This window comes from Thunnus albacares, chromosome 21, assembly GCF_914725855.1.
Source record: "Thunnus albacares chromosome 21, fThuAlb1.1, whole genome shotgun sequence".
In the NCBI taxonomy this organism is placed as follows: domain Eukaryota; kingdom Metazoa; phylum Chordata; class Actinopteri; order Scombriformes; family Scombridae; genus Thunnus; species Thunnus albacares.
The window spans coordinates 17,800,189-17,822,871 of record NC_058126.1 but is presented as its reverse complement, the minus strand read 5'-3'; the positions used below and the strand labels follow the sequence as shown (position 1 = coordinate 17,822,871).

The 22,683-nt window shown below is 38.2% G+C and overlaps 2 protein-coding genes across 5 annotated transcripts; one reads left to right on the top strand and one right to left on the bottom strand.

The window, feature by feature from the left end:
- Nucleotides 1-1,080: 1,080 nt before the first annotated feature.
- On the bottom strand, nt 1,081-7,206 carry pkia (cAMP-dependent protein kinase inhibitor alpha). Its single transcript, XM_044340202.1, has 3 exons — nt 7,066-7,206; nt 4,553-4,730; nt 1,081-3,827 (listed from the first exon to the last, which is right to left on the bottom strand). Exons 2-3 carry the CDS (start codon nt 4,701-4,703, stop codon nt 3,751-3,753), a joined length of 228 nt encoding a protein of 75 aa, XP_044196137.1. The 5' UTR covers nt 4,704-4,730; nt 7,066-7,206; the 3' UTR covers nt 1,081-3,750.
- Nucleotides 7,207-9,969: 2,763 nt separating this feature from the next.
- zc2hc1a (zinc finger, C2HC-type containing 1A) lies at nt 9,970-22,437 on the top strand. 4 transcript variants are annotated; one of them, XM_044339807.1, is made up of 11 exons: nt 9,970-10,075; nt 11,013-11,086; nt 13,222-13,338; nt 13,638-13,664; nt 15,095-15,236; nt 15,615-15,757; nt 17,593-17,698; nt 17,830-17,905; nt 19,578-19,682; nt 20,254-20,394; nt 21,390-22,437. In XM_044339807.1, the coding sequence occupies exons 1-10, from the start codon at nt 10,057-10,059 to the stop codon at nt 20,387-20,389; spliced, it is 945 nt and encodes a 314-aa protein (XP_044195742.1). In that variant the 5' UTR covers nt 9,970-10,056; the 3' UTR covers nt 20,390-20,394; nt 21,390-22,437. The 4 variants fall into 4 exon arrangements, with proteins under 4 accessions (XP_044195742.1, XP_044195741.1, XP_044195740.1 ...); XM_044339806.1 differs by having other exon boundaries at nt 20,254-20,435; XM_044339805.1 differs by having other exon boundaries at nt 20,254-22,437.
- Nucleotides 22,438-22,683: the final 246 nt, after the last annotated feature.

Here is a 22,683-nt window from a genome sequence, read left to right as displayed (position 1 = left end):
AATGAAGAATATCTTTATTTGGGCTCAAGTGCAGGCTGAGCTAAACTGAACAGAGCAAAACTTAATGCAAAACAGAACTCACAGAACAGACTGAACAAAGGTTCCAACAACACTGACCTGAAAACCAAGACTTAAATACAAACCAAACCAATGAAACACGGAACAGATGACAAGACACAAGGGGGGCTGAAGCTGGGAGCTGATTGGCTGGGAAGACATGGGGAGCAGGGCAGGGCTAACTAGACTGAGGCAGGGCAGATGTGGAGCACAGGAACACGGAAGGGAAACAGAGCAAACAGAAAACCAAAAACCCCAGAAAACACTGTGTAACCATGCACAAACCGTCACAGAACTCACATGAACACAACTAAAACAAGTGCACAAGTTACCATGAGTACACAGCAAAATAAACTTCAGCATACATCGCTGTTGATAAAAACATGAATAAATAGGTCTGTCAAGCAGAGTGGCTTGCATATTAAGGCTGCATGAAACAACATAAATTGAACTAAAAGACAACTGCAGCTCTGAATAACATAACTAGTGTTTCAGTTCACTTGAGCACTTAGTTCCAATGAGAGTAAATGCAGAAAGCAACAGTTTCTAAAGTGGTCCTCAAATAAAATCTGCAACCTCTTTTATCTGTCTGTCTTCCCACTCAGACCAGTCTTAAACAGGTAGAAAAGCCTGAGGGCACCTAGGAGACTGGTGGAGAGACATGGAGCCAGACTGGGACAGAACCATAACACAGATCTGTTTTCCGTTTTCTCTAATCTTTGATTTTTGGTTTGAACACTTATTGAAATGAAACCACGTGAAAAGTTCAGAGGGAAAAATCACTATTTGGTGGAGCTGTTAACAGCTCATAGACATCTGAAATGTGACCCCGACTACACACTGCTTTTTGTAAGACGTCAAAAGCCAAAAAGGTTGTAAACCACTGGTTTCATCTTTAACAATGTGTTGTATTTTAAAAGCTTGTTATATTATCCATTCTGTACAGTACTTGAGTAAATGTACTTAGTTACTTTCCAACACTGCAGAGACCCAAATAACATATCCCAGAAACCAACAGCGTAATTACAGTATCTAGCAAATTTATTCATACTTAGTGCATGTATCAGTATTCATTTTGAACATTTAAATACATATGCACATTTTTTAAATGTGAAAACTGTACCCAACAATTTTTAAAACCCTTTGTGTTACATAAAAGTGAAATGTTTATTTACTTACCACCATGTTTTGCATGACGTGACAGTCTATTAATAACAGTATTTAATGCCTAAGACAGGCGTAATCACTATCTAATCAACAACACAGGCATTATCGCTGTCTTTTGTATTACATAAGTCGACAGTAGCAGAGCAGCAATTCATTCACATGGGCCAACAATCACAGTATATATCCCATCACAGTATAGGGCATCACAAAGATCTATAATAACAGTATACTGTCAATCATTACAAAACAAAACTGACGAGTGATATGGCTTTCCCGGGGCAAAGGTTGGCTACTAGAGACAATGACCTTGTTTAATCAATCCTCTCAACTTGAATCTGTCTCCACAAAGAAACAAGTACAAAGACAAACAGCAAAAGCATTAGGAAGTCACTAACATATTGTCTTTAGCCACTGTGCTACTCTTTTTTTCATACATATGAGTAAAGTCACTGACAACACAGTGAAATGAGATGAAGAAATTATAGAAAATAACAATATGGAACTGACCTGTAAATACTTTGTAAAAATGCCCCCTGACAAGTCATTTACTTTCAGATTTAATGTTCAAACCGAATGCATCTAATATTTCATAAAACTAGTCAAGTAAAACAAGGGATGTCATTGGATGTAAGAAAATGATCACATTTTGGAGTGCATATCTACATATTTGATCAGTGTGACAGAAACAGGCAGTGTACTGTAACCACCTTTATAACACTGAGATGGGTAGCTCTGAAGTTCACAATGATAGGTTGACTGACAAGAGAAACAGGAAATGCAAAATCAATAGGTAGTCTGTACAATCACAACAATAATCATTCTAACAGACACCCTTTCTAACCCACAGCAATATATGCACTTAAAATAACACACTGCTGTACTTGAGTGCAATCTGTATTGTACCTTTTTTAATACCCAGCAGCAACACCCAGTGGCAGTGTGTTGATATAGTTAACCAAGATACAGCAATAATATGGAAACTTTTGTATGTAGTCTGTTCAGTTTTATACAACCTGTACATCAGAAAAGAAACTCCAGCATCCATCACCACTGCATGCTACACAAGACACAAGACTTCACCATAGACCAGCAACAGATAATGAAATGGATAATTTAACATAGTGGTAAATGAATCAAACAAAAGGTTTACTTTTAAGATGTGTAGTAATATGATTAACTGCTAGAACGTATTTGAAATTTGAAACATGAAAGTTAACAGCTTACTGAATATAAAGTTATAAAATGTGCTCATAGTAAATCATAAAATCAGTTGCACCTTTAAAATACAGAATACCAGAAAATCATTTTCCATGTATATATAAAGATTTAGAATGAAAACCTTAAAGTGTTTGGAGTATATCAAAACCAGGAACTGCAGTATAGCTAACTTGCTTTGGCAACAAAATGAATTTAAAAGGGAGGAAAATATGTATTATCTAGAAATACACACTGGCAGTTGACACGAGGCTGGTGAACATTTGCTCAAACTCAGCTCAGGTTATGGGTCAGTGTGAGAGAATAAAACAAGGGGACAGTGGAGCCAGCCTGTGAAACAAAATGTATTTAGTGTTTTGCCTTGATCGCTATGACAGAGTGAAAAAGCAGATCAATATTGCTCCTAACTTGAATGCAGTCCAACATCATGTACAAATGCTGAATGTCCCGGTGGTTTGTCCTGATTTCCTGTTTGACGAATCAATGTGATATTACAAACGCCACATTTCTTCAAAATTGAATTGGTAACGTTTGAGATATTACACATGACACGGATAAACAAATAAATACAAAATAAGATACACTGCCTGCCTTGGGCTGTTCAGTTTATCTGGAGTGAGATAATGTCCAGCAAGCTCTCAATAAAATTCAATAAATGAACAGAGCAAGATCTGTGCTCACCCCAAAGTAAACAAACATACAAAAAAAAATCATTGCGGGGAGGGGAAGAAATCAACAGCGGGCACTGATAGAAGGATTACATGTGTGCAGTCATTGATGCAAGAAAAGCAGAGGAAGAGTAGTTGCCCAATCACAATCTTGGGTTTCCTTGGAAGTGCAGCCACATCAGTGGTGATTCAAGGCGAGGGGGAGGAGGGAAGACAATATTTTAATTCTGTTGCTACACTTAGGCTTGCCCCAAAAACCTTAAATGGCCTCTGTTTCCTTCTCTCCTTTCCTGTCAGGTCCACTGACAGTTGAACACGGCTGATTTTTGGTTGCTGACGTCATGCTGCGTTCACAGAGCATCACATCCAATCTCGTATCAGTAACCCCGAAGGAAAGACAGCAAGGAAAGGAGGCTTTTTAAGGAATTTGGAGCACACCCAAATGCAAAAAGGGAGACAGCACTGTGGTTGCCATAGCGATGACTTGCTAATTGTGGGATGTGGCAGTAGAGGATTTTGCTGTGTCTTTTCATTGTCATAAGATGCAACTGGCCAGCTCCAGTCAGGGGTCTAGCACTCAGGGATTAGGTAGAAAAGAAACAGTGGCTGTTTGAGTTCAGAAATGTGTGCAGCTCTTTGCCGATTAGCTTCCCCCAGCTTGAGTCGCCTCTTCTTTAGCTGGAGAGCTCTTGTTTTTCTCAGCGTCTTCTCCCTCATCACCTGACAGACAGAGAGAAAGAAGGATAGGGATAGTCAGTTTCATGCATAAATTACTACTTGTGAAGTCGGTGATGCAAATGAGGTTGGTTGAATCAGCGATTAAAGTCACCATGAAATCAGCAGGAATAGACGTCAACAAGGTAGAACCAGGTCAGACTCAACTCATAACAGCTCATAAAATACAGTGAGGACCAAAGTTCAAGGTCTTCCAACTACCAAACGTCAAACATAAATGTGAGGTGATTCCACTATTGAACAGACTTTCTGATACATTTATTCTTTAGTTTTTTAAAAACAGATTAGCATGTTGAGGTGTGCACTTCATGTATATTGAAAGATGGTCTGTTGATGATAAAAACTTAAATCAACTGCAGAGTATAACCTTATGTAAAGCAGAATTTGACCAAAAGTCAAAGATCTCTGCATGCACAGTTACATACACAAGTACATTACCATTAGCTATAGAAACAAGCAGGTTTAATAGTCACTATGAAGAGAAAAGACTCTGTTTGTTATGCTATTTTGTTTTTTTCTAGGTCCATTTGCTGAATAGAATTGTATGCTTTCATTCTACTAAATTATAGTAGTTTTAGAACTGGTATTTGAATTTTAGCAACATTTTTTTAATGATAACAAGCTACAATATATTAAGCAACCCTCTTAATCACACTTGTCCACCATGTCAGTATTTGTGTATTACCATTATGACCAGCGATGTTTCTCACCTGACTTGTTGATGTTGAGCTGCGCCAGACTCTGCGACAGGTCAGCGGGTCCCTGCTCTCCAGAGCCCGCTGGTATGTCATGTATGGCGTTCCTGCGGCCGGACCGTCGAGAGGCGATGAAGTCCTCATAGGTCGCCTCCACATCCGTCATTGCTGACACACCTCACCATAGCAGGGCCTGGCACACACGGCAACACACACTTTACCAGAAGCAAAGGTGCGCATGGACACACTATATCTTTTGTGACAATGACTGAGACGCAGAGATTTCGTGCAGTTTGTCCTAAATAGCTTCACACAATTTGACCCATCTGCAATTTATGTTGGCATGAAGAAAGTGACACTGGTTTGCGCTCAGTCAATGCATCCCTCCCTCCTCTTATCTTATGACCTAATCCCTGATTAATCTATTTTAATCTCAGTCTAGGGTACGGGCGACACCAGTGACACAAAGGAGATAAATTTGGCAGACAGAATAGGCTACTGGATAGTCAAATGGAAACAAAAATGAGTTCTTGAACTGATGCTGTACAGCAACCAAAAACGCACACAAAAAGGCGTAATAATGGCACAAGGAGGACAGCACTGTATTCAAATGTCATCTCATTTGGAATACGCATGAGGCACGATAGGAGCTGTGTTGCCACGGAGATTTAGGTTAAACCCCTCTGTTGACATTCTAACGCTCTGTATCAATCTGCCCCACTGAGGCTGCTCTTCAGCATGGAGTACGTTCTAGCTTCTCTGCCCCATTTTCACTAATTAAAACCTGCAAGTCTGAGATTTTTTTAATCCTCATTGATTATAAATATACACACTTATAAGTGTTAGACTTGCACAAAGAAAACCAAGCTTTTCTGCGACCTTACATACACTAGCACCCTCAAAGGATAGTTTGGTTTCAGTCCAGCCTAAATATTAGGTTTTAGAGGGGAATTGTAAAAATGACCTCAGCTCCCACATCCATTTGTAGCTATTTCCAGAGCTGGCCCAAGCTGTGATTGACCGTGGCTATTTTTGGATGCCTCTTCTGTCACCATCTGAGCACGCTCCCACTCAGCTGTCATCCTCAAAATGGTGTCAAGATGGGCAAGACCCAACAGATTTTTATCCATGTACAACTGTCAGACTCAACATGGGAAAGCAAGAGACACAAGATGACTATTCTCCAACATGAATACAGAGACTTAAGAGTATCTGCTCAGACTCAAACACTGATTCTGAGTCAGTGATGATAATGTTTGGCTGGATTTTCTGCATAATGAAGACTTTATACAAGCTTAAACCAAAATCCAAGTACATTCAGCACAAAACCTATAATGAGCAACTGTTTAAGTTTATGTGTTAAGTCTCAAATACAGTCAAATGAGGTACATAATTCTTCTTATAAGTCCAAATCTTTTATATGTAGATATTTTAGACTCAAGATTCTTAGCATGTGTTCCATATGTTCATATTCTATGAAATATTAATCAACAGTTTACATTATTTAATCACACTGTTGCACCCATGACGTAGAACATAAGCAGTGTAGCAGTGCGTGGGTGAGAGAAAGTATGTGTCCTGCTCATGCTGTGGCACTGCTCCCATGTGGTAACTAGAGCTCAGCTGTCCAGGAAAACAACATATCGAGCACAGGCGCCAAACAAATGATCAAATCACTCACTGGGTAATACAACAGTCCAGTATGATCTGCTCTCTCTGTCACTGACTAAAAAATGAAAAAGAAAAACTTGGCGGCTCCTGTTCTGCAACCATTTGATTTGCTGTGCTGCCAAACAGAAAATTAACAGTGAGTGTGGTAGTGAGGAGGACAGTAAAGGAATGGAGTCCCAGAGACTTATGCCAGTGTTATTCTAGGTGGCCTGGGAATAACTGGGACTGATATCCAACACTCTCTCTCTTTCTCTCTCATGCACACACACAAACACACACTATAATCCTGCACTGCCATTAAAAAAGTAAGAATTATATTCCTAACTATAATATCACTTATATCTCAATACCTTTTCAATACTAGCTTTCAAAGTATTTTAGTGTCATTTCTACAGCATCCTATTAAATCTATAGGCTATAGGATTATGACAGGATTAGCAAAGTAATTCATTAAATGCCCTTCCAAGGATTCAGTATGAGCTGTGATTAGTCTATTGAAAACATTTAATAGAGTTTGGTCTAAATCGGCTAATTGATGTCACCATTCATCATCTATTAAGTGCTAAAAGGAGGCGCTGCAGCGCAGTCTTGCGCAATGGGGGTCCAAATAAATAACATGCATTGGTAACACAATAAAGACCTATAACCCTCACACATAGACATGTCAGTAATTTTGCAGTAGGATCAGAACACGCTCAAACTGATTTCAATAGTAAATCAACAACCATATGTCTTGCTCTGATGACAAAGACCCCCACAGTGGTGCCAGTAAATGCATATCAACGTTACACATGGAATGATCATGAAACATGCCCACTCTACTCCTACAGTTAATATTATTATTAGCAGCTGGGTACCTGTTTGGGTTTAAGGGCTTCGGGATATTCGCAGGGGTCAATCACATCAGCTTGAACGGCACTTCGGTATTCCCCGGTGCGCTCACGGATGAGGATTTACCCATGTCAAGCTGATGCCAGGACACAAATACTTCCGGGTATACATGTCAAAATAAAGCCTTTATTCGTGTACGTACGTTCAGGGATTGAAACAAACTTTTTTTTCATCACCAGTTTATACTCGCAACTCAGAATTTCCACTAACCTATTTATTCATTTATTTACTCTGATAGTATAAATCAGATTAGTGCCTCCATCCATTCGATATATTCATCAGTAAAGAATAAAATAACGAGGCTAATATGATAAATATATGATACATGTATCACAAGAATCACAGTGCTGTCCATAAACTGTAATGCCAACTGCATGGTTATCAGTAAATTTGAATATAGGGCCTATTATGAGTATAACATATTATCATTAGGCTATATAATATTTATATTATATATATTAACCCATCATATTTTAAAAGAAAAACAGGAATTACTGTTAAACAAGAAGGCTACAAGAAGTTTATATTGTCCTTACATGAACCCAGGAGGACTACTACTCTAGCCAAAAGGTCAGATGTCAGACTAGACAGGGCAGTTATTGTATATGTCTGGGGTGTGTGTGTGTGTGTGTGTGTGTGTGTGTGTGTGTGCGTGTGTGTGTGTGTGTGTGTGTGTGTGTGTGTGTGTGCGTGTGTGTATGAGAGAGAGAAAGAGATCACAGAGAGCCAGTAAGAGTCAGTGTGAGAACAGTGGTCTTGTTGTGATGAGGGCACAGAGGCTACAACCATTCTGTAAACACGTTTACTGTGGTCTCATAGCATCTGGCTGTGAATTACTCAATTCACAAGACGCATGTGTTCAATATGCCAAACTGGGAACTTCCGAGTGTTTGCTTTAGGTCAGTATTTGAGCTAACAAAGGCAAGGGCATAGGGTAAAATGGAAGAAGATACTTGTGCCCAACAAATGCAAACACCAGTAAAGATGATGTCTATGTGTTTCCTACATTCAGTAAAAGCTTCTGTTTGTAAATATCCGTTTTACTTTCTGCTGTTTTGGAATTCTGTACATTAACAGATTTTAATGTAGGTTGATCTAATTTTTCCTCGTTGGTTTTTACGGATCTGTTAGTTTTAACAAAGGAAAACACATTTTGGTAGTCCAGTTAGGAGATTCATGTGAGGAACTATTCATTAGTTTGGAGCAAAATATGAAATCGATTTGTATGATAATTATAAAAATGTTAAAAAATTTACTTCTGGGGCAAGATGCCCCCTGGGGGGGCATCTTCCCCCACCCCATATTTTTCAGCGCAGTCTGATTTTTGTTGATGTGTAAAAATAAATAAAAGACACAATTACCAAGATCTCTGGAAAAACTAAGACATTACATCATTTTTTAATGAAAGGACAGAAAATCAACTCATCCTCTGATAATGCCAGGAGCTTATTTGCTGTTGGCAAAACCTAAGCTAACAACAATTAGCATTCAGACAAAAAGTACACAATGAATGAATGAATATAACTCCAATCTACAATCATTTAGTCATTGACCTGTCTTCAAAACATAGAAATGTTGTTGTAGAAATCAATAAAAGTAAATGCCCTTGATGAGATAGTATACATTATGTTAATTACACAGTCTGTAGATACCTAAAATCAAAATTACTAGAGGGGGCATCTCTTTTTTTGTATTGTATTTATGTATGTGTTAGAAAACACACTGAAATCACATCAGACACTTGGTATCTTTTCAGCAAATTAATGATGTTCTTTCTCCTGCACCAGTTTCACCAGTTAGGGAGCTATAATAATGGTCATCTTTAAATAAGGTCTGTCTCCTGACAAGGTTAAAATACAGTTTGTATTGTTTTCTAATGACAATTAGGCATATGTCTATTTATATTAAAATGACGATTATTAGGCCCTGGCAACACACGAATTACATGCCAGTGAAAAACCAGGAAGACCAACTATCTCAACCTCTTCAAAAATGAAGACCTACTTCAATGCCATATTTGGGAAAAATAATGGAAACTTGGGAATGAGGTTGCCTCCCACGCCCCACCTGCTGTTCAAAATAAACACTACATTAACACAAACTGTGCAGCAACAACCAATCAAATGCACGGATGTTAGCACATGGAGCGGCATCAGACAAGCCAGTTGCTATTGGTTGCCAAAGATCACTAATGTCAAGATGGTTCACTTTCATTCACTTCCAAATTATTGTCTGCGCTGTATTTTATGTGTATTTGTGTATTTTGTATACTTGCAACTGATTACAAACCAACTTTTTTATTATTGTCCTTATGATTTGACTTGCCTCTACAAATTGATCTTTTCTTAAATCAAATTTATTTGCTTGTTTGTTTTATTGTTTTTATCGCCCGCTTGTGTTCATTGTTTTTATTATTTGTTTTTTGTCCTTTTGCCTGTGTACCCTGTGAAGCATTTTGGGCTGCCTTTGGGTATGAAATGTGCTATATAAATAAATTTGCTTTGCCTTGTTAGATATCCCACGGGTGCCAGAGGCTGAGAATAGAAGATGAAAAAGTAAATAGAAGTATACATAGCTAGTAAATGAAGACAATCCACATTGTATAACCCACTACTGTCAGACATAACTACGCTGTGCACATATATAAGAAAAACCTGGTAGGTAAAATGTGAATTTGTCACGACACTATTACAACACCACCACAATGTCGCTAAAAATGACTGAACTCGGCCTATAATGTAATTTTACTAGCAGAAGAAAAAAGGTAATGTCACTTATATTTTCTAAACAGCCCCTCTTGGCTCCTTTATACAGAGATCCCGCATTATAGCCGTGATTTGAGACTGTTTCCGTTGTGTTTTAACGAAGTCGGAAGTGGGAGGAGGGAACGCTCTCACTTCCTCTGGCTGTTTTCTGGTCGTTTGTAACAGCAGCAGCATCAGACAAGGGATAACCTAATGATGGAAGAATTTGAAGGTGAGTGATTTTCCGGTGCAGGTGTCTCTTTTTTTAGCAGTTTCATGGAAAAGCCGTGCCCACAACCTTTCCGTTTGAAACCTTCCCATTTTGGGATTCCCTGCTGCTTCAGCTGGCCAGTTTTTACCAGCGACCTCCTTTTTGTTTTGGGATTTAGCCCAAGTAATGCTAGGTAACGTTAGGGCCAAAGATGAAGCTAGCTGCTGGCTGTGTCTGTGACTGGGTGTGTTCCCCACATTAGCTGTAGGAGCTATCTAGTGCTATTATGCTGCTAACTATTCAACCGTGAACTGAATTAAACCATTGTGTAGCAAGGCACAGTCAGAAAGTGATTGCATTGAATGGTAGCTACCGTTATAAACACACGACTCAAGTGTTAGTACGACGGTTTTTATGTTGTAACGTTAGCTTCGGTGTCACCACGTCTGGCCATTTTGAGATTATTGGTGGAGACCCTGTAAAATTAATCAAAGGAAGCAATTCGTGTACATTGTGGTTGGGCTATTGTACCAACATCAATACCTAAAATAGAATTTATGAGAACAAGGTGGCCATTTACCATGTATCATATCATGGCTGTGTCATAACAAACTCAGTGTCCTTTCACATATGATTGTTTAAGCCAGTAGTTCTCAAAGTGGGGTCCGAGGACCCCCAGGGGTCCTTGAGGGGGTTCCAGCAAAACGAGGAATAATTTATTTTCACTGTAATTCCATTCACAAGTAACACAATGACAGAATGTGTGACTATTTTGGTCATATGTTCTCTACACTTTCTGTAATAAAACATCTCAAAGCAAATGTCTTATCAGATGCGGGTCTGTGGTTTCACTTATTTTAAGCAGCATGACAAATGGTGACATCTGTGGACCATTTTTGTTCTTCATGACATGTAACCTCCTTCACTACACTCAAAATGTAATCTCTTATCCTTGCAGACGGCGAAGCTCCTCCTGCTGGGGATCTGGTTCAATGTAACACCTGTAAAAGATCCTTCAATCCTAAAGTCTTGGTAAAAATAAGCACTCCTTCATCACTTCTTGAATACAGATAAGTCATACAGTGTAATAGTCAGAAGACTAGGCAGCAGACAAATGTTAATAATGGTGCAGTAGGTCTAATTCAGCCAAAATGTGAGAATTTATGGTTATTCATGTGTGATTTTAAAAAAAAGAGAAGTTTTATTGTGTTGAGCATGTACCAAGACCAAAACTCACTGTGTTAACAATATTTTCCACAGTAATTATCAGCTGACAGGATATCAGCTGTTTGGTCGATAGTGTGTCATTGGCCACGCTCCAAATAGCCAGTAGGGCTCTGTGAAGAGCTCTTTGTAGGGAAGGTGAGAATCATTGCAGTAAAACTATGTGGTATAACAAAAGTTTAAAGATTTTTGGCTTCATGATTGAGTCACAGATTGAGAACCTGCTGCTGTGCTAAAATGTATTGTTGTAAGATCTAAATCTAGTAGAGCAGATTGTAGATCATAGTTGCTATGTAATGGAATTTGTTACCAAGGCATCTAACTAAAACACAAATGCAGTATGTGTTCAGATTAAACCATTCTAAGGGGCCCCCTTTCACAGTGAGATTTAAAGAAGAATAAATGGCCTTAAAACACTTATTTCTGTGTAAGATTATTATGTGCATATTTTTATTACCACCACTCTATTTGCTGCTATCATCACTTTACCCAACATGACTTAAACATAATATAGACTACAGTTGCAGCACATGAAGGCTTGAAATGATTTCAATAAGTTAAAGGAACGTATTGTTTCCCAGTAGAGCAAATGAACACAAGCACTCATACAGGCATCATTAGTGGATGATGGCTACATTAAAGCATGGTGCATTAGTGCATTATTGTAGGTACAGTATGTGTGTATTTTTCCAGGGATGTGCGCACATGTCTAGGCATGGGACAATATGAAAATTTCATGTCACAATTATTTTAGCCAAAATAATAAATAATAAAATAAAAAATAATCATCAAAATATGCTTAAAATGGCATTAAACATACTGGAATCACTTTACTTAACATTTTGTTGAGAAACAAATATTTATATTACATCATGGGACACATATCTTTTTTTTGTGAACATCCTCTTTAGTGAAAAACAAACAAAGATAGATTCAGAATCTTGCCAACACCCAGCAGGTAATCACAATGAGAGAAAAAAATCCATTAATCCATTAAAAATCAGCTATCAACATGATATCCAAGCGTTCACATTACAAGCCATCAGCCATGGTGACAAATGACTGGAAAGATGTGGGCTCCCCCTTGTGGCAAATGGCAATTCAAATTAAATCAGGAAATCAATAGGACTGTACTAGTGAGCTACACAGCTTTTTCATGTCACTCATGTGAGGATATTCACGATTAAAATACCTTGAGTGTTTTTATCCACCTTATATTTTCCCATCCCTACACATGTCTACATTAGAGGTTGAGAAGGTTTGAAACAACTGAATGCAACTAGAGCTGTAACTATTAGTCAATCAATCAGTATTGGTCATTGATAAATAGTTTCTAGCCCTTTTTTTAAGAAACAATGCTAAAATTCTCTGGTTCCAGCATACACAAATGTGTGAAAATCTGTTTTTATTCTGTGAGAGTAAACCAAATATCTTTGGGGTTTGGATCGTTCTTCTGGCAAATCAAGACAACTGAAGATGTCATCTTGTGTTAAGTTTCTTATTTTTCTTATGTTTCTGACATTTTCAGACCACACGTTATTCTAATACTTGACATGATAGAGAAGATAAAATTAGCAGAATAAACAATAATGAAAGTATCACAAATTAAATTTGTCGGATTAAGTTTTGGAAAGGTTTTGTTAGCCATTTGAAGACGGCGTTTTGGGCTTTGGGATTGACATTGTTCACTTTTTCCTGATATTTTGCCTGGTGTTATTAATGTTACGCAAGCATCTTTGTTAATAAGATTTTATTTGAAAGAAGAGTTGTGTTTGCTTTTATTTACTTAGCAGTTGTCACGAAATTATGTTAGTCTCGCTGTCTCTCTTCTTCAAACAAAGAAGTGTCAGAGTAAGAAAATGACAGCTTGTATACACACAAATCTCCAAATATAGCACATTTGATTTGGTTTGGTTATTGTTCATGGTTTTTCCTCTCTACAGGAGAAGCATGCTAAAATCTGCCAAAAGTCAGCAGCTAAAAGGAGGAAGGTTTTTGACTCCAGTAGACAGAGAGCTGAAGGCACAGACATCCCTGTACTCAAACCCATCAAACCAAAGGTAAGGCCGCACCTGAGATGGGATGGAAATCCAACCAAACCGAAAGTATGTTTTGAAAATTACCAAGAAAAAGAAACTGTTAAATGTTGTACACTCCAGTCAAAAAACTTGGGTAATGTTTATCTATTTTCATTGTATCTTTAACCTGAGGTTATTCATTCATTCATACATTCACTATAAATACTTACCGGACAAGACCAAGAGTCATGTTTTGGGCAGTTCTAGTTTCGATATTGATATCACAAGTCAGGAGGTTGTAGATTATCTTCAAATGTAAACCACTTTCAATTGTATTTCAGTCACAAAGTTCATCTTCTTCTGAGAAAGTAAGTTGATTCGTCTTTTTTTAATTTGTCCATTTTTTCTGTTTAGATGATTTTTAGTGGCACAGATAATCTGCTGAAACCGAGGAGGCTTTCATTCACTGTGACTTGCTTTTCTGATTTTCTTTCTTTTTATAATTGTCTTGAATAGCCTGAGGGCGTGTCTACTCTACTATACTGGTGTTAATGGTTTAAAAAACACAATCTGTGTTTTCCTTTCCTACCCACAATCTACAACTGACTGTGATCAAATGTATCCCCTTATGTTTTCATTTTCTTTTCTTTAACTATTGATGTCTTAATTCTATCTTTTCTGGCTGCACAACATCCTTTGAACCTATCATAAACTCATATTACTATATGACAAACCACCTTAAACCAACAGAGCTTAGTTTATAGCACTTCCTTCATAAGGCACTGAAGGTCACTTCAATAACTAGCTGATTGTTTTTCTGCTGTCCTGGCCTCAATTAAGTGCTGCACACTCGCGTCATCCTCTCAATGCTGAAATAACAATACTCTCAGTTTTGTGGCATGAACAGCACATGCCTCTAGTTGGTATATGATTGTCTCTCTATTAAATTGTTGGTGCTGCAATTGGGAAGTCCAGAATGACTCATTAAGTTGTCAGAATGTAAAATTATGAATGAGGCAGTCAAAGTTCTTGTATGAGGGATATACTGTGAATAGAGCGTGGTTAGAGAGAATAAACAAGAATCAGTTCTCAGTGTTTGTGAGACAAATGCACTTAATGAATCTGAGAGCTGTAATCCTAGGAGGAAGTAGGAAGTCAGTGGGGCTGTCATGTTGCCACAAAGGGTAGCTCAGAGGACAGTGAACTACTTCTGTCAGAAGTCATTAGCTTTAGACTGGACTCAGATTGCCACTATGGAAAGAAAACAGACTGTGTGATTTTTTTTTGTTTGTTTGTTTGTTTGTCTATTCAGCCCTGACACCGAAAATAACAAAATTCATTAGTGGTGAGAATGAAAGGCATGGTGGTTAGCTGATCCCTGACTACCAAAAACAAAATTCAGCATTCAGTAAAAGCCAGGCTGTAATGGCAGGGATTTTCAGGCCTAAACTGAAGGGAGTTGAGAAAGCTTTTAGTAAGTATGGAATAGCAATAGCTTAGTCAGGAAAACATTGCAGATAGCAATGGACTTCCTGGTGACCCAATAACATTTTATTATTTGTTTGTTTAAGTGGAGAGTAACTAGAGATATTAGAAGAGAAAGGAAGTTGACCTTCTTTTCAAGCCATGCGGTTATCAGTCAGCTCACCAATAATGATGACACATTCAGTTCAAGTCGCGACAGCACATCAGAATGAAAGTAATGAGGTTTACCGCGACACCATCAGTAGCTGTCTAAGGTCGTGGTACAAACAGGCCTGGTGTGACAGAGCGTCTCCTCTGTGCTGCCTCCTGCCAGGCAGAGCCCCCTAAGAAGCCGTCCAACTGGCGCAAGAAACATGAGGACTTCATCAACACCATCCGAGCTGCTAAGGCCCTCACTCAGGTCATGAAGGATGGGGGACCTTTACCCCCACCTCCTCCTCCTACTTACGACCCAGGTAACGTGCATCTCTGTAGTGAGTGGCTTTAACCAAGAAACAAACTTAACAAAAAAGTTGAACAAAGACAGACACATTTCTATATCTTAAGAGGAAAATAACTTAAAACAGCATTTAGTAATCATTTAGAGCCTCTTGGAGCCAAGTGAATAATCTGTTAACACAACACTGACATTCCATCGCCTTATAAGGTTTTTATGGCAAACTTGTGTTATTTCCACATCCAGTAAATATGAAGCAACATCATTGTTCATTTTGAGTCATGTTTATGTCCACCAAGCAAAAGTAATCGTCTCTTAAAACAGGATTTATCTTATTGTACCAGATGTACCAGATAAAGCTACTGGTATGTTCTCTTACTACCTGGTTTGTTTTTAGACTATATCCAGTGTCCTTACTGTCAGCGGAGGTTCAACCAGAGTGCCGCTGACAGACATATTAAGTTCTGCCAGGAACAGGCCGCCCGTATGCCGAACAAGAGCAAGATAGGAGATACCAAGAAACCTCCTGCACGCACACAGGTATTATGCACAGATTGTACCGCGCAGTGTATGTGCACACAGACAGTTGGTTTTGTGTTTTTTGGGTTTATTTTACTTGATATGATGTCTTTGAGTCTATCAAATTTTCTAGATTTGGAGGGTGAAAGTGCACCTATATACTGAAACATACAGCATTCATTTACATTGTGAATCTGGTTGTATGTTAAACAGAATTTTTACACATGCACTGCAAATTTTATTTATACCTATGTGTGCATTTACTTTAAATGCATGCATAGGTAAGTTGCTGCTTATATCTTTCTTTTTGTGATAAAAAAAACAGCTTTGTTTACTAACAAGAAGCATAATGTGAGTGTACGTATGGAAAGCTGCACAAAGCCATTCTCTCCCAAATACTCGGCCGGGCAGTTCTCATTTCTACATTATTGCCAATTCTTTGTAATTAAGAAGTGTTGTTTGTAATTCCATAACAATTTCTCATCTGTTATTACCGTGGCGAGACACCCACTTTGCAGCAGGTGTAGAATTACCAGTCACTTAGCAACAGCTAAGCACATGACTGGGGCGTTAACTTGGCAGCCAATAAAAACAACAGGGTCCAAACAATTTACGATTTTTATCATCATAAATAAATAAACCTTGGCTGTTGACCAGTTTTGTCAGTTAGGTTTCCTGATGTGTCATGGTGGAGTAAATTTTATTTGCAATGAATCCTGATATAATACCTGTTTGTAAAGCCAAAACCCTCGCACATATAGTCATATCTGAAGGTTTCTCATGTCATATCTAGCTTTCACACAGAGGCACAACCACACCACAGGGTATGATGTGACTGCAGTTATGAGCCCTTTTCAGACGGCATTACAGCTTTAAGCAGACATTTACAGAAAGAGACTATACTCATGCAGTAATTGGCCTTCTAGTGCACTAGAGAGGGGGTGGTGAGTTAGAAAAGTTATGATAACAAGGAAGAAAAGTGTTTCCTGTTCTCTCACAGGCTGTATTGCTGATGGATTTTAGAACTTGATACGTTAAATCCTCAATTTTATCATTTAAGTTGTAAGATAGCAAAATTTGCTTCCTGTTTCTGTACAGATACTAAGGGTTAACATCAGGGTGCTATGTTGCAACTCACTTAATTTTCTGTTTGCTCACATGCTGTATGTAAAGCATTTTGCTGAATAGTCATTTATTCCACAGTTCATATGAATGAAAACTGAAAATATAGAGAGGGGGTGCCGGTCAAATTATTAATATGGTTTTACAAGGATTTTTTAGCTTCTTCTGCTTTGGTTGGACTGCAAGGGGAAAAATTGTTTTTATAGGCTCCTCAACAATTTAAAATTGTCTCTTTAGCAGACTAGTTTATAAAACTGATTTTATTGTGTTTGTGCTGATAACGGAGATCATAAATAAATAACAGTGGTGTTAGTAGGCGGAGCAAGGTGCATTTAATCTCTTTTTGGGCACCTTGTGCTGCTACAACCTTCATCGTAGTCTCACAGCATTCAAATCAGAGTTGTGCCCAAGTTGAAGGTGTTTCTAGATCTGACCCAGTAAAATTGCTGTTGTGACTTTTATGTGAGTTACCTACTCATTCAGATGTGAGAACAACCGTGTTAAACTGCCATCACATCAATGTTACGAGGTGTATTTCTGAAATCCTTTCTTGATCAAGAAAGCTGTAGTACTATATACTATATGACTTCCTGTGTACTTACTGTCTCGTTTCTGTGTCTGCAATGAGAGAAAGTCTTTTAGTGCTCTCAAGCCTATGACATCCATAGCTCATGTTTTGTATTATGTACTCATTACACCCCTTGTTTTTTACCATTGCCTCTCTCTTTCTTCAGTACAAGCCTCCTGCTTCTGTAAAGAAGGCCAACCCTCCTGCTGTGTCAACCATCCCTTCAGCCTCCTCCCGTTTACCTCAGAGGTCAGGCTCTGGACAGTCCACCGGTAAGAGCGTAGCTGAGGTGATCATAGACTTTCACACGTTTCTCTTTTGCTAGATTAAGGTTATTACATTGACTACAGTAACACAAATATTGCCTTGTCTTTCTCTCATTATTTTTTCTCTCCCTTTCAAGGAATCCCTTCTAGTAAGATCTCCTCTGCAGGTTCATTGAGGAGTAATCCCTCCGGCCTCACAAGCCCTCCATCAGGGTCAGTGCACACACATGTACAACACACACAGCCACACATACCCCTTTTTGACCGAGGCAATTCGAGGGCCAGTTTGGCCTAATTTCCAACCAGTTCTTGCATTTCGACAGCCAAAGAACCAGTTCTTGGCCAGGAAACTGGTTCCAGAGCAGTTTCTACACTTTGCTGGTCTAGAAAAAAGAACCGCTTACATCAGGGGCTGGGGGCAGGATTATCATGACCAACCAAACCAAAATGCATTGCGTCCAGCCAGGCTAAAAGCTGTTAATATGTCACTTTATTAAGTTTTAATATTTTTTCAAGCGAGAAAGTAACCATGTAGATTCCCAATATGTGGTCAGTTTATCCAAATAACATGTTTGGAAATTTGCTGCAACGTTTGTCAGAGATGTGAAGGGGCTGCTGGCCAGTGTTACACCGTATTTGGTGACCCATCAGATTCTGTGACCTGCAGTGTTGGAAGAAGTACTCAGATCCTTTAGCTACTTAAGTAAAAGTATCTGATATATTCAATAAATTTAACAAAGTACATCATTAATACCGATGAGACAATGCATAAGCAGCATTTTAATATATCAGTCACAGCCCAATTTTCTGCAAAATTAGTACATTTACTGTAGTACATTAAGTAAATTTAACTGGTAATACTTCTATACTTTTACTGAAGTAAGGGATCTGAGTACTTCTTCCAACACTACAGGTCACAGAATATGATGGTCACCAAATACAGTGTAACACCGGGTGAGACAGCTGTCAATCATGTGATACAGTCAAGTCTTGCTTGAGTATACTTCAGTGTGGTCAATCTGCTGGTAATGGCATACTTAATCATTCATTTAGTAGGCAGTAAGCAGTATAAACGAGAGAAAGTAAAGCTGTGATGTAGTCAGCCGTTGTTGTTGTGCTTGAGTTCTTCTTCTGCTTTATGGCGGGTGGCAACCAGTGTTTGAAGTTGGCATTAGCATTGCTAGGAAACCTGAGGCGTGTACAGTTGCGTAACAACTTGGCTCTCAAGCCCATGGAAAAACAAGCTGGTTGAACCCGTGGAAAAGGTTCGATAGTTGAACCAACTGCGAACTGGCACCAACATTAGCCCATAACCAGCACTAGGTTCCAGTTGGTGGAAAGGGGGTAACGGACAAGTGAAAGGCTTTATTCTTCACTTGATTACAGTATATTGATGGCTGTGTCGTAACCTTTTACATTTTACTGTGTACAATCATGTCTCCAAGCGTTTGTTGTGTTTGTGTTAACTTGAAATTCTGAGTTTGGTACATATTCATGTTATTGCGGAAAGATTACATTTCTTCACCATGATCTCAAGACTTCATAGTGAGACTAACCCAATCTTATGTGAAGAAAATGTATATTCATGCATTATCCAAAGCTATTTTGTGCTCTTTGCTAACTACAGTATCCTTCATGGACAACTATGTTGATATAAGATATTATCAACACTGATTCACTGATGGCCTCATAAGTATAATAGGTCACATTAAATATACATTGTAATTGCTCTTATTGCAGATCAGTAGCAGCTCAAATGCATGTTTTGAACTTGAAAACTGCACTTTCACACATCTGATCCTACTGTGCAAACCCAACCTCTCAGGTGGTTTTCATTTGACACAACCTTGTCTCTCTTCTCTTTTGTTTTTCTCTGTTCTGTTAGGGTGGGAAGTAAGACCCGAGCAGCGAGCTCTGGCTACAGCTATGGGAGGAACACTCAGTCTGGACTAGGACTCAACAAGAAGAAAGTAGACAACTACATAGCTAGGTAAGCCAACTCGTGAAGACATTTGGTCAGAAGAAAGTTGTGCGAGAATGAATAAAAAAGCACAAGAATACATCCACCATACAGTCTTTCTAAACTACGCTGACCTCTTGTGGTTTGGTGGTGTATTGCAGCTGTACATGTAGATGCAGAGTCCGTTCTGTTACCATTCATTAACTTGTTTATATGCACACACTCTGGTAAGAATGCATGCTTAATTTCACAAAATACGGCTCTACTTTGACTTGCAGATGCTGTTAAATTTTAATTAAGTTTTTCAGATTTGATTAGTCATGACTGATTCTCATGTGCATATTCTAGCAGAATGGTGTCTTGAACAAAATCAACAACACTTAACTATTTACTTCATTTGCTTAAAGGGATTTGAAGTTATTTTTTTTGTGTGTTGTATCACAACACAGTGTACCTCGACATTGATTCAAATGATATTCATAATACTTTTGTAAGTTATTCAAGAGCATCTTAAAATCTTTACATTATTAAAACCTCTAGAAATCTGTTAAAATTATTGTTTCTAACTTTGCTGCTCTGCTGTCTTTGTTCAATTTCTCAGGAATGAAGTCGATGGTGAGAACGAAGTCGGCAATGGTGGAATGAAGAGCAAGTTCTGTCACGCTTGTGGGACCAAGTACCCCGTTGAATCTGCCAAATTCTGCTGCGAGTGTGGGATCAGGAGGATGTGTATCTGATGGAGGTCAGAAGAAGGAGAAAGTAGAGGAAAGTAGGGATGGACAGGTACGCAGAATAGCATCAGAGGGTTTCACCAAAGCTTATAAGAAATTTAAAATTCATATCCGTCTGTATTTTCACACTTCGGTCTAGTTTCACGGCAGTAAAGTGGTGATATTGATCAACAACCTTACAGTTCTCTGTTTTGTTTCTAATTGTTGTTCAGTCTTCATATTAAGGCTAAGGGTTACCATTGGCGAGTACTATTACCTGCCCCTTTAATGACACAACACAATAGCCATAGTTTATCATAAATGCTGCATTTAGTTACTCAGATTTTTTTTGTTTGTTTTGAGGCTGATGGATCTCAGTGGTGATCTTGAATAAAGTTCTGTGAAACTGCGATAAAGTTCATGATATCAGAAGGTGGCTGATGGCTGAAACAGGCACAACTCATGCAGTTCATTATTTTTAATTACCTTACCTCTTACCACCAATTTCGTCCACAACATCCCTGCTGTTGCACATGACCATTACTGCTGTGAAACTAGAGGTTATAGGGATTCATTTGTAATGAAGAAAATTATTAATTCGTTCATTGAATTAATTAATTGATAATTATTCTTTCAGTCATTGGATCCTAAGTAAGGAGGTCTTAAAAAACGAAATTTTATTGTCACTGGTCATCAGTTATATAGAGCAGAGTCAGTATCAGCAACTGAGAGCTATTGGTGCATCCTAAGAAGAGAATAGAGGACAGAGAAGTAAGAGTAGATAAAAGCAAGGAGGTGGATTGTAAAATGCGAAAAAAGGAGGTTAATTAATAGTGTTGGGTGAGTCGTTAGAGGTGGGTGTGATTGCCCCTGTATCTTGAGCCCCAGTCAACCGTGGTCTGAACTGCATTACTTAGTCCCATCTGCCTCTGCTTCCTCACAAACAGAATATGTTCCTATTGATGTGCAATATGATTGACTACTGAAGAAAACAATGTGTTTTTTTTCCTGTTTTTTTTTTTTAAAGGAAATGTTTTGGAATTTTGGGAAGATATCGCCTTGTATTGACAGGGACCAGTACAAAAATGAACAAACTGTCAAAGGTCAGCACTCCCTTTAAGGTCACTTTACAGGCAAAGGTTGTTTCCATCTCCCGTCATGTTACTGTTGTAGGCCTGATGTTTCTCAACAAATGTAGCATTTACCCTTTTATTCCCTCTCATTTCATACAATGAAATTAGGTATTTATTTTCTTATTCCCTTTCATTTTTACTGAATGAAAAATGACTGCATCGTTTTTGTTAATGTTCTACAGAATTAAAATGTGTTTTTATTTGGATTTGTTTGAAACCTAAATGCAATGTTTCTATTAAGTCAGTATTCAGTGCATTAAGGTATTTAGGGTAAATAGTGCAGTAACACTACAGTCATTTTAAATGCTCTGAATGGGTGTAATTCGGTATCTACTGCACGGAAGTTTTGTGAATTAAGATGTATTAAATATGTTTTCTGTGGCCCCATTCAGAGGATTATAGGCATATGTCTTTATGCCCACAGATTTTGTCAAATATTTGGCTTCTACGAATTTCATATGATAAAGTCAGTATACGTTTCCTGGCTTGCAGTAGACTTTCAGTCTGTACTACAAATAGTTGCCCTTACATGATATGCTGGTATTGATGACGTTTTTCCCCAAACATCAAATATACAGTAGTGCACAGGTATTATCACATTCATCCAGCAAGGGGTTTATCTCTCTGCTTGACGTAACAGACACTATTTATGAGTCAATACATTCGTAGGAAGAAAACTGAGACTAAGGCCTCTACTTGATAAGCATAGATACGACTTTTATGGTTAATAAACTTTATCACTCTTAACTATGATTAAGTATGATAATCTTTGATAAATTGTTGTTCCCAGAAGCAAACTATCTTGATGTCACATGACAGGAAATGTTTAAAACAGACCGGACATGCGTGTTCTCCCATATTGATTACAAAGATTGTTCGCCTGGATACAGTTGTGCACTTAATACGATGTATATCCACCATCAATAAACTTTTATCAAGACAGCTGTGATGAAATTGTGAGAGTGTCTGTTGAAGAGAGAGGAAGTAGAAAAAATTAGTGTGTTGTAATGTAGGGTCAGTAAGAGTAATACTGTAAGTACAAAGTAACACATACAGTAAGCCTTTACTGTGTATAGTGGTTTATATATAAATATATTTGGAATACATATGCCAGGTCATATACAATATTAGTTGCTTCATGCATTAAAAACAAATATACATTTCACAGACAGAGAGTAGCTACATGGC